Source organism: Arvicola amphibius, chromosome 8, assembly GCF_903992535.2.
Source record: "Arvicola amphibius chromosome 8, mArvAmp1.2, whole genome shotgun sequence".
Lineage (NCBI taxonomy): Eukaryota > Metazoa > Chordata > Mammalia > Rodentia > Cricetidae > Arvicola > Arvicola amphibius.
In genome coordinates, this window is record NC_052054.1 from 14,349,542 (window position 1) to 14,367,910 (window position 18,369).

General features: G+C 41.5%; 1 protein-coding gene across 1 annotated transcript in view; it reads left to right on the top strand.

Moving 5' to 3' along the window:
- Syne1 (spectrin repeat containing nuclear envelope protein 1) overlaps positions 1–18,369 on the top strand; it is a 467,607-nt gene that overhangs the window by 94,722 nt on the left and 354,516 nt on the right. The window contains exons 4-5 of the mRNA XM_042055521.1: positions 7,102–7,197; positions 14,159–14,242. Of these exons, the coding sequence (XP_041911455.1) occupies positions 7,102–7,197; positions 14,159–14,242 (180 nt within the window). The remainder of the gene's footprint in view (positions 1–7,101; positions 7,198–14,158; positions 14,243–18,369) is intronic.

Sequence of the window (18,369 nt, forward strand, 5' to 3'; positions counted from 1 at the left end):
GCATCATCTTGAAGTGGCATGCCATAGCATTTTGGTGGCATAAAATTCTTGATCAACCTTTTGCACATGGGGAACGAAATCCTTTGCAGATGGCCAAACACAATGATGGTAAGTGGGCACCTGGTTTGGTGCTGGAAACTTACAGGATTTTTTCTTTTACTCTTCACATTGCAAAAGACTAAATCCTTAGTGCTGCAAATCTACTTTATAACTGTAAGACACGGAGTGGCTCATTCCCTGAAACACGGGCCATGGAATACACATGATGCAGCAATTCTCTAGCTGGGTTTGCACATGAAGGACTGAAAGCAGAGTGGTCAAGATGTATCAATAACCCCAGTTCATGGCAGTCATATGCAGCTGTGGCTAGCAGACGGAAACAGCGCTGTCTTCACTGACAGGGAATGGATTTACAGAACATGTTGTGTACCACAACGAAACCTTCCTCAGTGCAAGCAGAGGGAGGAAACTCTTCTACCTGCTGCAACGTGGAGGAACCTCAAGAACATTGTGCTAAGTGAAATAAGCCAGTCACCAAATACAAATTCTTCGTCACTCTGCTATTGGAGGATAGCAAGAGCAGTCAAAAATGCTGAGAGGGAACTGGGGGTCATTTTTAGGTTTTGAGTATTTTAGCATAGATCAATGTTTAATAATCAAACTAATATTTTAAAACAACCTAGTTCCTCTGATCACATACATTCCATCTTACAGAAGTCACTTACTCAAAGTTCATCATCTAGCAGGAGGGAGAAATGTCATGAACAGAAATTATCCCCTCCAGAACAGTGCTTCAAGGCTGATTGAGGGTTAGGCATGCAGGCATGCTCTCGCAAGTGAACAAAGTTTGCTGTTGAAGATTTGTCTAAAAGGGGACGTTACTGAAAGGATTCCAGCTGTCTCAGACTAAGAAGGAAATGCTGGCAGGGCAGGAGAGGGTTAACTCAGCACTCCGCAGGCTTGCTTTGCCCTAGTCCTTCTCAGAATGAAAAAAGGGGAAGAAGAAAAGACTTGCCTTTAGGAAACAGTTGCAGTGGCTTCCAGGAGAAAAGCCCTGTGAACCTGGACTGTGTGCACAGGCTGATGAGAGGCAGCACGCTGTACACTTGTGCGCTGTCCACCTTTGCTTACAGGAGATGTCATCTCTGCATCAATGTTCCGGCCATGCTGCTCTGCTTTGATCCAGGTGTCGCCGACAGACAGCATGGTTTGTGTAAGCATCATTTTTCGCCCTTGACATGAAGGAGAGAAGGAAAGGTAAATTCCGAGTGTCTACAGTCAGTCGTGGGGGCACGTAGACTCCCATTAGAGACCCTGGACACTTGGGTGGCATCTCCAGGCTGTTGTCACAGATTGTCACTAAATAATGAAGTGCATGCACATGCCCACAGGACTCCACTTAGGAAGAGACCAATCACTCACTTTGGAAGCCTGTGACTTCCCTTGCTCTCCACTCCTAGCTGCCTCTCCCCTGCAATGATTTAATTTGCCTGTCCCCTGGCACCATGAGTTGGACAGTTTCCCACCGTTCTATGAGCCACAAATGCTAAGAATAGCCTCAAGGACTCACATACTGACTTACCTATTATGGAGAAGGGCACAGGGAAGAGCAGCTTTGCAACCTCCACAATGCTATGGCATTGCGTCCGTATGTCGCTGCCATGAGCCAATTTGGCCTCAGTCATCATCCGTACTAAAGGAGAGAATGTGATGTGTTCAGGATGGACTATGGTTGTGAGGGGACACACCGTGAGCCCGACTGGTTTGCACCTATGCCAATATGGTAAATACACACGATGCACCTTTGCTACAATCCAGTCTTTCTCAAATCTACATGGAACGGTGGGTTTAGTTAATAAAGCCATCGCCTCTAGCCGAGTTAGCTGGTAGAAGTTCAGCTCATCAGTCCATATTTTTCTTAGTGACATTAAAGAATTCATCTTTATGGGCTCATGTATTCTGAAAAATGAATGCTAATGCCTTCCTCTTTCTCCAAAGCTTTCTGCCTAACTAGGTGACTCCCGTGATAGAAAACCTGGGCTCTGGGCCCAGTTGCTCAGCATTTGTGACCATGGCCAGTGACTAGGTCTTGCTGAGATTCAGAGTCCTTGTTTGTAAATATGAAATAAAATAAACAAGCAGCCCATATCATAATTCTAAGCATATTTGGATGTCCAACAATGTTCTGTTCATTCTCCCTTCTCCATTCTACCCCACTCCCTGCCTTATTCAAAGATCTAGCAGGTGTAAGTGCATAAACATCTAAGTTGTAGATGCTAAGCACTGGGTATCATATAGGCACTTTTTATAGCTATTTTGTAATATTTCCTTTCTGTACCAACATTTTTCATTTATATATATATATATATATATATGATTTTTAAATGTGAGAATTCTTAAATTTCAATGCCATGAAAGTGACTATTTCTGATATGATTTTCTTCAACTATTCTCTTATTCCCTCCCCCTGTAAAGGAATTTCTTTTCAGAACATAAAATTGACATGAAATAGCAAATATGACCATTCTGTCATGAAAAACATTACAAAGCAAATGGTGGATAAGAACTCAATATGTGCTTGTACCTATAGACTAGTAAGGAAATACGTATTACACACACACCAACTCACAGCATAGTTAAATACACAGACAACCTCACCACACACTCCCACTAGCAATAGTTTTCTTCCCCTGGCGTGTGTGCACACACACACTTATATAAATATTTTTAAAAGAAGGGAGACATTTGGTTTTCTTGCAGTCCTCAAAGGAAGGCAATGGTACTTGTTACAAAGCACCTCTACTGTGGTGAAGGCAAAGGCAGGATGGGGTAGAAATGGGGAGCCCCACCCTGCCTCACCCTTTGGAATGACTGCGATACCCAGGGGCTCACCAGACAGCATCAGCTCCTTAGCCACAGAGACCTGTGCACATTCTCTGAGTTTCTAGAACTATGAAAGGACAGGCGATCCTTTTAGAGCCGCATCACAGGACACAGACCTTATCTGAGGAAGGTTTTAGAAAGAATGGCTCAACAGGAAAGCCCTTCACTTACAGTGCAAGAGGACGTCCGTTTTTTAACTCCTCAGACTTGGCCGAAAAATGTTATGCTTCCACTAAATATGGATTGTTAAGACCAAAGGGGACTGTGATGAGTAAGATTTCTAAATATTCTACAGAAAAAAAAGACAACATAGCATAACCGTGGTCATGGTTCTATCAGTTCTTGAAAATCTGTGGGAACAAAGTTGACAGCCTTTACTTTCTGTTACATCAGGCTCCAATCAGTTGTCCTCATTTCTCTCTGCCTTTGGGCTTCCACCCCATGATCCAAGTCTGACCAAAGAGTCGTCTTGGTGCTGTATCTATACATGTAACCACAGACATACTTCAGCTGAAAGATTTCACATCTGTCAAGTGAGAAATAATTGTGCCTTGGTCATCAAAGATACTGTGCAGAAATATACTTGATACAAAATGGGATTTCTTTTTCATTTTTAAGCGAGTTTTGACAAAAGGACATATTTTATTGATTTCACCCAACATTTACTTGCATTACCTGAGTCATCCAAGCAGGCAGCCAGAAACACATACCAAGTGTCTGCTGTGTTTCCAACAGTACTTAAGGGAGCTCACTCCTGAATGGGGGGAAGGATTCAAGAGTTAAATCCATGCTGACAATTTTGTGAAGACCAAGAGACCCATTGAGGTTGGCCACAGCTAAGAAGGAAAGGAAAGAAGAAAAAAGGAAGATGGGGAGAAGAAAAAGGAGGGAAATTGAAAGGAAAAGAGGAAGAGAAGGAAGCCAAGGAAAGAAGGACGTAGAGAGAAAAGAGAGTGGAGAGGAAGGTTCTGAGTCAGACTGGCAGACCTTAGAGGATTGAAGGACTGGGGCAAGAGGAGAAGGGTGTCAGTAACCCCAGAAAGAGGACAGTGGGCTGAGAACTGTCCAGCAGTCACTGTGGATTATCCTGAAGGCCAGTTCCAGAAGCACCCAGGAGCACTGTGCTCCAAAGATGGAGAGAGATGTGTGTGTGTGTGTGTGTGTGTGTGTGTGTGGTGCTAGATTGTGTGTCCACACATCTTATCATCTCTGCATGTTATCACCCATACTTGTTATAGCCCATGTGTGTTACCACCAAGGCATGTTATCATCACCATGTGTGATATTATATATGCATGCCATCACACATACATGTTATCACCGTGAGTGCTATCATCTATGCATGTCATCATCCATGCATATTATTACCCTTCCAATATCATAGTTTTGGTGCCAAAGCTTTTGTAATGTTTATTATTTTGTGGAAATTTCCAGTTTCTTTAAGTTTCCCCTAGATATCCAGGTAAAACTTTATTTTTATTTTGTCACTAAATTTATCATCTATTTATGAGCTTTTCCTTCTGTTTCTCTTCATTTAAGTTATTAGGATACAAGTTGGTACTTTGAGTGAAACCTGTATTCTATTTATAATGGCGATAAGTGGATAATACAATAATTTGCCTGAAATCACATTGGTTTTTATTGCAATGGCTTTTTTATTCTAAATAATTTGACTTAAGTGTTTGGGATATAAAGTCTATTAAGTTTTTGCTATATAATAAAGAAGCAGCGTGAATGGTGGGATCCAGCAAGGAATGACTGAAAACGCAAAGGCTGCTATTTTTGAACATGTATTTCACAGCATGAGAACAAAATGTGTTCAGCTGTTCATTTCAGAAAGAAAGAGAAATCCATTTAAAATTAGAACTATAACATTCAGCCTCCATAATTCATGCAGTCAGTGAAAGAAACAGAAATGCTTCATGTCCGCGGGCGGAGGAGAAAGTGGACCTCGGTGGAACACGGTGCGTCTCAGCATCTCTACATAGAACACAATTTTTAAAATAAAAAGAGAGAGAGAGAGAGAGAGAGAGAGAGAGAGAGAGAGAGAGAGTTGAAAGTGAAGCATTAGGCCTTTAACAAAGTTCAGCAGGAGTCAGGAAACCATGGAGCTTGAACTCTGACAAATGGGCCATGTTTTGTATCTGGGACTCAATGGTGAGCCCATCTCTCTCCATGGGACATTAACATGAAATCCTTACTGCTTTGCCTACTGCTGGCTCTCCCAAGCACTCTGATGCACTCCAGCCTACGCAGCATCTCAACAATGTTCAATGTGATAACGTTAGAGATACTGGTGACTTGAAATGGCCTTTTTCTTTTGCATACAGGAGCAGAGAGGGGTTCAGTGATCATGTGTACTGCCACACTTAGGGTCTCCTGACTCGGGCTCCTCTGAGAGGAGGTGTGCTGTGCACTGCTCTGTGAGGTACAGCAAAACCTGATGCACACTTTAGGAACACCCTGTGTGTTCCTATAGCCTAGGGGGAAGTGCCCTCCAGAGCCCGAGGCTCCTTGAATCCCGTGAGATGACTTGTTCATGGGGAGGTGACTCTGCTCCCCTCAGTCTGGGGCAACCCCTGTTGTTTGTCCAGTTCTGCTATGAACTCTGTAACATTTTAGTTCACAGTGTCCTCTTTGCCCTTCATTTGACACCAGCTCACCTTTGTTAAAAATCTTCTAGAAAGGATCTGGCACATAAATTAAAGCCCAAGCATTAAATATAATGAGGTTTTAATTTTTTAACTTATTGAAAATATATATTTATAAAAAATATTCTGATTACAGTTCTTCTTCCCCAGCTCCTTCCAGATTCCCTAGTCTTTCCCACTCATCCAATCCACATCTTTTCTTTCTCATTAGAATACCAATATAATTAATAATAACATAAATTAATAAATAGACCCAAATAGTACAAAACAAACAGGGAAAAAACAGGCACAGAAAAAGCACAAGAAACATATACAGATGCTGAGACACACAAATTTCTACATACAAAAAAAAATAACATAAAAACAAAATTGCAAGCCTTAGTAGAAAAGTAAAAGACATGTAAGGGGGAAAAAAATCCTTAAACCAAAACCAGCACTGAGATGAAAACCCTCCATGCACACCACTGAGTTCGTTTTGTGTTGGCCATCCCCAGTGAGACCCCACTGGAGAAAAGCAATTTTTCTTACGTGAGCAGTTATCAATTACAGATAGCCTTTGGGCTAGGAATGGGGGCTTGTGTCTACCTCTCCTCTCAGCATTAAGATCTCATCTGTGTCAGACCTGTGCATGGCCGTGTGTGCTGCCAAACACTCCATGAGTACATATGTTCCTCATTCCTGTCATTTCCCAAGGCTTTGTTTCCTTGGTGTCTGCCATCCCCACTGGCTCTTACAATCTCCCTGCTTCCCCTGCTTCAGAGTTCCCTGAGTCCTGAGGGGAGGAATATGGTGGAAACAGCCTATTTAAGTCTGAGTGTTCCAAGGTCTATCATTCTCTACACATCGTCCAGTTGTGGGTCTCTGTATTTATCCCCACCTACTGCAGGAAGAAGCTTCTCTGATGGCGGATGACAGAGCAAGACACTGCTCTGAGTATAGCAGAATGCCATTAGGAATCATTTTATTGCTATGTTCTTCAAGCAGAACACTAATATTATGCCTTCCCATAGGTCCAAGGCCTGTCTTGCTTCAGGTTCTTGGATACCTGGTCAGGCCCAGGCATGGGTTCCATCTCATGGAGTGAGCCTTAATTCCAGCCAGGGGTTGGTAACCCCTGCAAGTATTGTGCCACGACCGCACCAATGTATCTTGCAGGCAGGGACACCATTGTAGACCAAAGAGTTTGTAGCTGGGTTGGTGTTTCCCTTTCTCCTCTGGTAGCATGCAGAGGACCTTCCAGGACCTGAGCACTAGTCAGGGGGCTGGAAGCTCTATGAGGGTACCAGCTTGACTTTTCTGAGTTCAGTGATAGGGTATAACAAGGTTTTTAGATATCTAGTTTTATTTATGACAGTCTAATTTTCTTCTTGAAGCTTTCAACACGTAGCTGGTAATTATATAAAAAGATAATCAATAAGTCTGGAGTATAGCTTAGTGGTAGAGCCTATGCCTAGCATAAAACAGCCTTGGTTCAGCTCATAACTAGTGAATGGATGGATGGACAGATGGATGGATGATCAAGTGTATATGAATTTCACCCCAGTGAGTGGCATTTTTTGTCTTGCAGCGGAAGCCCCCCATGGTGGTGGATGACCTTTTTGAAGACATGAAAGATGGTGTCAAGCTGCTTGCTCTGCTGGAGGTCCTGTCAGGGCAGAAACTGGTAAGGATCTTTTCTGACCCTACCTGTTCAGTTGTGTCCATCTGGAATGACAGAACTGTGTGCCAAAAGGGCACTAGCCATAGGAGAGAAACTTCTTCCCTAGCTGTTGACTGAGGTTTCTGTCCTGCCTGGTTCCTGCTTTCCTAAGTCCCAAAGAAATCACACAGAGGTCTACATTAATTATAAAGTGATTGGCCTAGTACCTCGGGCTTCTTATTAATTAATTCTTACATCTTACATTAACCCATTATTCTTGTCTGTGTTAGCCATGTGGCAGGGCACCTTTTTTTGTGAGGCAGTCATATCTTGCATCCTCTGTGTCTGGGTGATGACTGCAGACTGACTCTTTCCTCCTCCCAGAATTCTCTTTTTCTCATTGCCCCACCTCTACTTCCTGCCTGGCTACTGGCCAATCAACATTTTATTAAACAAGTGCAAGAAACAAATCTTTATAGGGTAAAACCATTGCCCCACAGCACTTAGTAATTATTAATATCCCGGAAATACTGGCTCTTATCCCATGTAGGGAATGGGATAAGAGTATATTAGCCTCTTGTTCTTGTGGACAGAAAGCACCATGACTGAAGTAGTGACAATGTTTAAGAGGGAAGAGTCACCAGTGCCCGGACAAGGTGGACAGTGCATCTCGAAGGTATCAGAGAGAACACCTGGGTTACAAATTACAAACCAACAACTGCTTCGCTTTAAGTATTTGTCCTCTTTTGCTTTCTATGGCTATGATGAAACTCTGATAAAAATCACTTAAAGGAGGAAAGGGTTAATTTGATCTTAAAACTCTCAGTCATAGTCCATCACTGAAGCAAGGTCAGGGTAGGAACTTCAGGCAGGAACTTGGAGGCAGGGACAGAAGCAGTGGCCATGGTGGGCTGCCGCTTATTGGCCTGCTTTCCACAGCTTGCTCGGCTTGTTTTCTGATATAATCCAGGTTCACCTGACAGTGAGCTGGGTCTTCCCATATCAATCATTAATCAAGAAAATGCCCTGCTGATGCCTCCAGGACGATCTAATGGAGGTTCCCTCTTCCCAGCTCACTCCAGTTTGTGGCAAAGTGACAAAAAGCTAACCACGACCGCATCTGTGTCCTATGTGAAAGGTTTCTCTCTTAGTATTTATATAGCTGTCTGCTGGAAACTAAGTTTGAAAGCAATATGGCACCTGCCATGTTCTGGCTGACCTCCTCTATGATCAATCACTTGTAACAAGAACCGAATGCTCAGAGAAACATTTTTATGTCCCATAAAACCCACAGAGTGCCAGCAACATTGGCAGTGAGCAGGGAAGTATATTTTCATTATATTACTGCATTTTTCATAATATGTACTCACTCATAAGTGGCTTTTAGATATAAAGCAAAGAAAAACCAGCCTACAATTCACAACCCCAGAGAACCTAGACAACAAAGAGGACCCTAAGAGAGGCATACATGGATCTAATCTGCATGGGAAATAAAAAAAATACAAGATCTCCTGAGTAAATTGGGAGTATGGAGACCTTGGGGGGGAGGTAGAAGGGGAGGAGGAAGGAAGGAAAGGAGCAGAGAAAAATATATTTCTCAATAAAAACAATAAAAAATAAATAAATGAAATATTTATTATTCCATATCAGAATATAACCGTAAGTAGCTTGCAGACATAAAGTATAAATAAATTCTTGCTATAACTGGGAAACAGAGTTCAGGAAATAATTTCAAAATGTCCTGTCATAACCTAGATAAGAAGTCTTGGATTGATAGTACTTCCATTTCTCTTATTAGAATCTTTTTGTTAAAGCCTAGTACTTGTGAGAAAAATCAAATGTCAGTAACTGTAGCTTCGTGGATGGAGGAGGGGCAATGAGGCCTCAGTGCACTGACCGGACTGACTTTTAGCTGATGTGCATGTGATCTGCGGCACAGAGTCTAGGGGTAGCTGAGACTACAGCATGGACATCTGTCATGGCACTCCGCTAATGCTGTCTAAATTGACAACTCTCACACAGATAATGCAGGGAACACCAAAGTTCTTGGGATGTGCCACATTTCAGATGAAAGTTGTCCTTTGTAGAGGCAAAATCCAAGGTTTACACTTGGCACCTAAAGATGACTGGGCAGGAGTCATCACTTAGGCATTTGGGTCACTCCAATCTCCCCTAAGAGGCTTGGGGGCTCGAAATCTCCCTGGAACCGTCTCTCCTTAAGTTAGCATGATGTCTAAGTGAAGGGGCTCTGCTTTTGTGTGGGCTCCAGAGTTCATTCTAGAAAAATGAAAATGGGACAACCAATAAAACAAGCTGGCACGGGAGGTTCACAGCAGCAGTGAAGACCTAACTCTGGGTTCTGCCTCCTCAAGGACAGGACAGACTGTGCCCAGAACAAGCTGTGTTATGTTCCTTCCACAGACCCAAGGGCCTGGGACCCCTCGAGTTTAGCTCTGTATCTTTTTCATCATGACCACAGAGATTATCGAGTTCTCACTCTTCCCCTGAACACAGTACATTGTAAGAGTTTGTTCAAAACCACGAGCCAGTGTGAATTCAGTGCAAACCATTCTAGTGCAACTCGCAAGGCAGCAGATGCTTGCGGAACAGGTGTCCAGCATCTTGGTCCACCTCTGATTGCTGCTTCGGGTGATGGGAGGCATCTCTGTGCATCCTTTGACAACACTGCTCCGGATTGCTGCCTCAGGCCTGATCAGAGCCACAAAGGTCGTCCATTAGTCTGAAATGTAAGAGAATTTAGGTCGCAAAAAAAAAAAAAAAACCCTCAGGATTTTTATGTAGTGAGGATCAGAGCCCAGGGATGGTTGCATGACACTTAAAGTTTTACGTTTCTGAGACATGTACAGAGGTCTCAGAAGCATCTTTGTAAAGTCCCTAGGGGCACCTACCACCAGTTGTCCTCAGCAGGAAGTTCCCGTCACATACCTTTAATTAGCATCCCTCCTTCTCAGTCACACTCCCAAGTCGTCCTTCTTTCTTAGCTACAGGAAACGCCTCCCAGTCAACCACATGTGCCCCACTGCTTGTCTATGCTCTGCTGTGGAAGGACCCCAACAGACCACATGTGAACAGCCAGTTCAGAGCATGTCGGCATGTAAATGAGCTAAATTATATGTCAGCATATGAAGGAGTGCCACCATGTGAGGATATCAGACCAAAAGCACTGATGGCTTCCGAACCCAAATCCTCCTGAATTTACATCAAGATTGAAGGAGCCTTGTATACGTGTTGGGAGAGTACAATTGTCATTCTAAGTATCAGATCTAACTTTGCCACTGTATTTAACCGATCAGCTATCTCATTTTTGGTGGGCATCTAAATTCTGGGTTAACTTATTCTAGAAAAGGAGAAGTGGACTTTTGATAACACAGTTCTCTGTTTAAATGTCCTACCATCCATGTATAGTTAGGATTACAGGACCGTAACGAGAAGGAAAGTTTTCATAGCTTCGGCTGGCAGAGAGGGAAACTAGGTTGGAAGGGCATCTTCTAACCCGACCTTTTGATTGTTTATTGATATTTAAAATTCTCAGCCACATAAACTGAAGTTACTTTGAGATTATCAACAAGTGATTTTGGTTTTGCACGTGTGTGTGTGTTTGTGCTGTGGTCCAGGATTCTGCAGAGAGGAAGAACATGGTGCAAAGGAATGAAGGCCCTGGGCATTTTTCTCAGCCTTTCAAAGCAAGAATGTGAACAAAGTATTGTCCTTAGAAGCGTCAGCACAGTGGGGAATTCTATAATTATCCCAGGGCAAGGGTAGTTTTGTAGCAAGCAATGCCCTGAGCATCTCAGAAGTGCAGCCCAGGACATTGGCTCTGATCAGCATTCAGGAAATGTGGCCAAATGGCTTAGCAGGCTGTTTTGCCAGCATCTCAGGGAGAGGACTCCATTTTCTTAGTCCCTTTAATGACCTGCTGTGGCTCCCTTGGCTTCGATTTTATTTAAGGGAATTTTAAATATGTTCAATTATTGTTCTTGGATCCCTCTATTTAGTTGAGTATCTTTAAATGTGGGACATTTAAAGAATGTGAACATTTGCCATGTGGGAAACAGAAAACAAAAACAAAAACAGCAAACCCCCAAACATAAAACAAACAAACAAAAAAACCAATAGCAACACCATGGACACATACCAACAACTTGAAGAAGGCCCTTAAAATCTGCTTTGTTGACCTGCTTTTTGGAAGACTCTTCAGCAATTTGCATTCAGGGGAGCCTGCTAATCCACTCAGACATGACCAGCAGGTACTTGGGAAAGCCTGAGCATCAACAGCCCCTCGTTTTCATCCCAGGGCTGTTAATCACTGAGCTGACCTCAGTTCCTCAGGCTGCATTGCCTACTGACAAGATAACCTTTCTCAGATCTGCAGTCTGCATACGATGCTCTCTTATGCCTCTGGAAGAGTGAAATAAGGCCAGCGTCCCCAGAGAGCTCACAGCCTCGTAGTGAGAATAGATACTAGCTAGAATCCATTATTGACCGAAAATCAGATGCAAATATGAGTCAAAATAATATAACAGGCGTTTATCTCCTTTTTACTGAGCCAATACACATCTGAAGAAGAAAGGCAGAACAAATTTGCTCGCTAGGTATCAGACAATGTATTTTTAGATATAATTAGAATGTGTGGTATTGATATAGGGTATTCATATTGATAAATTTAATAAAGTTGAGAAATAGAAAGCATAATGAAACTATACAATATAACTTAGGGCTCCACGTCAGATATAGGAGAAAGTAGGAATTTTTTTTAATAAATAGAATGAAGAAACAACTTCGATTTTTAAAAAAAATTTAAAAAATGAAATTGTTCTATAGATCCTAAACATATGGACAGCTTGTCTCTGTGTCCTTTCAGTACCTAAGTCTTGTCACACTTAAGGAAGATCTAAATGAATATCTTTTAGAAAATAGAGTTTAAAAAGTAGTGCATGACAAAAAACTCTGGATATGAAAAATTTCTTCATTTAACTAGATTAGAATTAAATTAAGAACTTATAAAATGAAAACAGGAGAAAGTGGCAAACGTGTCTCACCTAAGACAGACACAGTCGCTCTGGGAGAGGTCTAGAAGAGCGCTGAAGAAAGGGTAGGCAAAGTACATGCGCCAAGCAACAAGCTAGCAGTGGCTCAAAGGAGAGACTTGGGCAAGAAATATGGAAAAGAATTTCACAAAAGAAATCCACAGGTCAGAGAGAGAAGTTTATGCCAATGCTGGTTGGTCAGGGATATACAGATGGGCACCGGAGTGGGATGTTCTGCTGAACATATGCTGAATTTAAAAAATAGAAAAGCCATCTGTCAAATCAAGTGTTGAAGGGAACTTACACGGACAAAATTATCTTTGTCTTTGTGGTTCGCTGTCGCAAACAGTGAGCAGAGCACTAACTACCCTCTGAAAAAGTGTAGCATTAAACATTGGAAATCATTTTGCCCCTGACTCAGCAATTCTTCGGAAAGTACGCCTGAGGGAAATTGCGCTTGTACAAAAGCTGAGAAATATGAGATTTATTAGCCAGCAATGTCCTGGAAATGATCCAGCTTCTATCAGGGAGTGTAAACAAGACCCTGAATACATGGCTGACTATGAACGAGAGCCCTGTACCGAAGCAGTTCAGGTGAATATTGTCAATAAATTGATGTGTAGAAAAGGCTCAAGTGACTATTGTAGAGATACTTTGAATACAGACAACAGCTCAAATAGTTTTAATGATTTTTTTCTTTTTTTTAATTTATGACTTCAATCTTTAGTCTAGGCTGGCCTTGAACTCATAGCAACCCTCCTTCCCACATTAGGCAACAGGGAACTAAGATGACAGATTGAGCTGTTGTGCGCGGCTTAAAATAAGAACATTGAGGACTCCATAGAAATGCATTTAAACTGTAAAGACAGGCATGTGTTGGGCTGGGTCTTAAATTGTTTGCCAAGGGTGTGGGAAGACAGGAAATAAGAATGGATATAGGTGGGTTGAAAGAATATGGCACTGGTACTCTGAGTCTTGACTGTCTTAGCTGGTGTACTCTCAAATGCTTTTGTCGTGGTAATGCATAGTTAATGAAATAACCCAAGCCAGTGTTCTGTGCATAGAGCCATAATGAGACAATACATAAAATGTATGTATCGGCAGAAATAAGTTCTTAGGGAAGAACCGCAATAAAAAACAGAAAAATGTCTTCTATTTTTAAATATTCTTAAAAATTGCAATCTAAAATTATCACCTTTGTGAAACTATACCACATGATTTTGAATTTCCTGGGCTATTATTTAGAGCACTGGGTTCATTGAGGCCTTTCGCATTATCAGAACCTTGAATAAAACAACTGCACCTCATCAATGTTTGTGGTCCCAATTCACAAAAACGGGGCTCACAGCATTCACCTCTCTGAAATTGCTTTGGATATTCATGCTAAATATGACAGACAACAAGCATAGTGAATTTCATTACATAAACATAAACCATGTGGAGCAGACACTTGCAAAGAAAAAGAAGATAAGCATTTTAATTCTCATAATCCGAGTTTTACTCTTGGTTCATTTGCTTCAAAGTTTTGGTCGTTCAACTCAAGAAAGATCACTAGTAATTGTCAACATCCTTGTATGTCCTTATAGCTAAAGAAAGAGGGGGGATGAGTGGCTGAAAGTACTTTTTATATAAATATTTCTTGCCATGTAGGCGTGACTGTCTCAGACAGCATGAGAATTTCTTGAGCTTTAATTCTTGGAAATCATCCGGGAAAACATACTACAGATCTTCTGCGATTGAACCTCTATTGAGAATTGCATGTGTCTCCCCAGTACTGCTGAGATAACATGCCTTTGCACGCTTGCTCACTTCACTGAGGTGGCGTCATGGCAGTTGCTCTCCCAGTTTCTTCAGGGTGCATTTTGACATATTGGAGTAGGATTTTAGACCTTTCAATGAGCTTATATGCTGTTACAGCCATGCCTTTCGTTCCCCAGCCTTGTGAACAAGGACGCCGAGTAAAGCGCATCCATGCAGTGGCTAACATCGGCACGGCACTCAAGTTCCTCGAAGGAAGGAAGGTAAGGAACGTAATGGCCAGCAACACTGAAAGAAGAGTCTGGGCAAGCTGGCATTCATGCTACTGTCTGTGCAACACGGACAAGCAGCAGTGAAGTAAAATAATTTAGATGTACAGAAAAGATACAAAAGATGTACTTCACCCGACTCCCTCCATGGTAAGAACATATGTAATGATGGAACTGTTATCAAAAGAAGAAAAATTAAGGCCAGTCTGACATATTAACACATGCATAGACAGCGGTCTATGTGCTGTTGCCCCAGGATTCAATCTAACACCATAAAGCAAATCTCATTGTCCCCCAATCTACAGCAAGTCTCCATGCACCCCTAGCCTTTTGTGACCTTTGGCACTTTTAATACTGTTAGTTAGCTAGTTTTGGAAACTCTCAGTTTGGTCTTATGTAGTGTGTTCTTGTGATTAGATTGTAGTTCCACATTGCTGGCAAGAATCCCAAGAAAGCACAATTACATCGTTCCCAGTATATCATGCAGATGGACCTAAGCATCTCCTATTGTAATCCTGATGATGTGAATGTCCATCAGTTGATAAGGTGGCCTCCTAGTCTATTTGCTGTGGCTATCACAAAATACTTAAGATCGCATGACTTGTCAAACCAGAACATCACTCTCTCAGAGTTCTGGAAGCTAGAGTACCCAAGAGCTTGATGTAAGCATCTGCCTTCTGGCTGTATCACCAAGTGATGTTGGATTCTCACATACTGAGATAGAGTAACCCCGTGTCAGCTCAGGCCCCTTTTCCTTCCTGCCATGGGAAGCCTCACCATAATGCCCTCATCTGGCCCTAGTAGCCCACCAAAGTCTAATTCAGCAAATACTAGTGACTGATGTTAAGGATTATATTTTTACATATAAAGTCAGTGACACATTCAAACCCCAGTACATCTGGATGCTTTCAGATGGTGATGTGGCTATTTTTCCCTTACAGTTGAGAAGTAATTTAAGAAAAATAATTCAGACCCTGTTAGTATCTAGTTCTCAAAAATTAACATCTATTGCTTTCTAATGGTTATTGCTCCACTTGCCCCCTGGTGACTTTAGGTTCTTCTTATTGCATATACATTCTGAAACTATTCTAAATAGAAATGAACTATTGGTTTAACTAATTTCTTTTGGTATCAATGCTATCTGTTTGTTTTATTTCCTAGTTATATTTCATTGTAGCTGCTGTGCTGTGTTGTTTTGCTTCTCTTGCTTGCCTGTTGAGGGTGCATCTGCATCCTATAGACCTGGCCTCATCTCTTCTGTATCATGTGGTCACACATGCTCAGGCTTAGTTCATATTCTCTGTTCCATGGGTCTGAAATTGACAACTCTTCTGAGAAGGTCTTTTTCTTTTCATTTGTGAATGGTCTGTATGAGATAGATCTGTGTGCTAGATCTGTGTGTGCTTCTTGTCATTAGAGAAAGGCCTCTAGGAGCCAAATCTGTGTGTTATATCTGTGTGTGGCTGTTAGAATGTTGTTGAAACTAGGCTCTTTTGAGAAATGACTCTAGGAAATATGTGTGTTTTCTAATCTATGTTTGTACACCTATCTACACCTCTCCCTCCCTCATTCTTTCCCTTTCTATCTATAAATCTATATGTCTGTCTGTCTGTCTATCTATCTATCTATCTATCTATCTATCTATCTATTGCTTTCTCTTCACAATACATACATACACACACACATACACACACACAAACATACACACACAAAGAGAGAGAGAGAGAGAGAGAGAGAGAGAGAGAGAAATAGGTACCCCTGTGTATGCATGTGTATCTTTTTCTGTGTCTGCTTGTCTTTGTGTGTGTATGTTTGTGTGTGTGTATGTTTGTGTGTGTGTGAGTATAAACTACTAGTTCGCCCTGATTCCAGACCCGTACAAACTGTTTCCTCTGACCTTTTCTGCTCATTTGTTTCAGCTCTCTCTGATAATGAGAAACCGAGATTTCATCAACAATGTATTATTCTCTCCTTTCCACTCTACTCTAAATTCAAAATAGTTTTAGAATTGCTAATTCATGTGCCAGTATGACTATATTGAGGAACTAGAGAGCAGTAACATAATTGTATCCATCAAAAAACTATTTTCCTTTTGGCCTAGGTTAGTTCTATTCTTCTGGATCCACTGAATTGTATTTACATTTTTTATAGATAAAATACTCCTATTCATTTGTTACTGTTTATCTTCATTTTGCATCACACACACACACACACACACACACATACACACACACACTGGTTGCCTGTAGTTCCTTGTTTATTGGGAGAAGGTAGTCATCATCATTATTCTTAGACTAAAAGTTTAATAATACTGCAAATTCTCTCTGCACCTCCCACCATGCTTCCATTTTCACTTCCCTTATTTCCAGCCTTCAGGTAACCAGTCTCTGGTTTCTGACGTCCTTTCTGTATGTCTTCTCACAAGTGAGGTGTGTGTTTGTATACCTCTTCCTTTCTTACATGAAGGTAAAATGCTGTAGGTATACTTTGCTTTGCTATTTAGAGGTGTATTTAAGAAATTGCCCCAAATCTATTTATATAGATGTCCTTGTTCAATTTTTATGCTTACATAACAATCCTATGCCTGGGTATGACATAATTTATAAGCCATTCTCAGTTTTGATTAGTTTTCAGATAGAAATAGTGATGCAATATATAACTGTGTGTAAAAGCTCTTGCATGGCACTGAAGGTGCATTTCCAGGTAGACCCCTAAGTGGAAGCTAAGCATGCATGCGTTCATTACTTACTGCCACACTTCCCTCCTGACAGGCTGTATCTCTCAGATTTAGCCCTATCTCATTTGTGTGAACATGGAATGTCTGTGTGGAGCAATATCCAAACGAGTGGATATTATATTATAAGTGGATATCCACGAATGTCTAGAAACCAGGCTATTTGAATTACTTCCCCAAAAATGTCAAACTGAATGTTTTCTAGGACTTGGGAACTTGAGACAAGCTTAGCTTGTATCTATTGTAGCACCAACTAACATTCTGGGGAGTTAGTGATGCAATGGATCTTGGGACTTCAATGCCCTGGAAAGCCCCAGGTACCAGGATGTCAACTGCAGCCTCTGTGCAATGCTGGGACCATATTGAGATCGTTCTTATCTTGGGTCAAAGCGATTTTCTTCTCTCTGACTCTCATTGGGTTTTCCACAGGACATGAAATGAACAGGATAGAAGAGACTCTCGGGATATCCCCTGCCCATACTGCCAGTTCTCTGGCAATAAAACCTAGTTACTTTCTAGGAAATATTTATTAATCCAACAAAAGAACAACTTTCCTCTAGTTAATATCTCAGTGAAAACTTTAATGACTTAATTTATAGAAGGCATAGTTTATAAAGAGAAGGTATCCTTTGCCAATATCTGGTTTCATAGAATAATCCTACATCTTAAAAAAACCCTACAGTTAAAAAAGCACAGGGATCATGTATTAAGTATTGTATTGACTGAGCCTAGAAAGAACCCCAATTCAATCTCTGACAAACTGTCACTAAAGAAAACCATTTAAAAATGTCTGAACTGTATTAGTGATCTACTTGTTGGGGACTTGGCTGAGAGTTACTGAGCATGAAGTCTCAAGATGCTGTTGATGGCCCTTTCCCATCTTTGGTAGGGAAGGTGGGAAGGGTGATGAGCAACATCTTTTGCTTGCTTGGAGACTGGCATAGGGACTGGCCCTCTAAGTTCATGTCACTGCTTAGGAACTTTGAATAGTAGAGAAAGCATCCCAGCAGGCAATTAGGAACAATTATGAGTAGCAGACTGACCTCTTCTGGGAAACCTCTCTATTTTCACCCCACGGTTCCTATAATATCGGTCCGTCCTGAGGTTACCCGGCCTTCCTTCGTTCTGTTCCGAGTCTCTGCTCTAACTGGTCTACCATTTGCTCCAGCGGACAACTTAGCACAGCTGTAGTCTGTTTATTATTTATGCACATCATCTGTTTATTATTTATGCACATCAACTTCTCCTTTGTTTTCCACGTCAGTCCATGTACAGAGGATCACCGGTTAGTACAACTTTTAGACTTTTCAGCTGCTGATTTTTATAGGTGAAAGAGAACCTAAAATTTTATGTTATTTGGTAAAAAACCATCAAAGCAAGTGCTTCT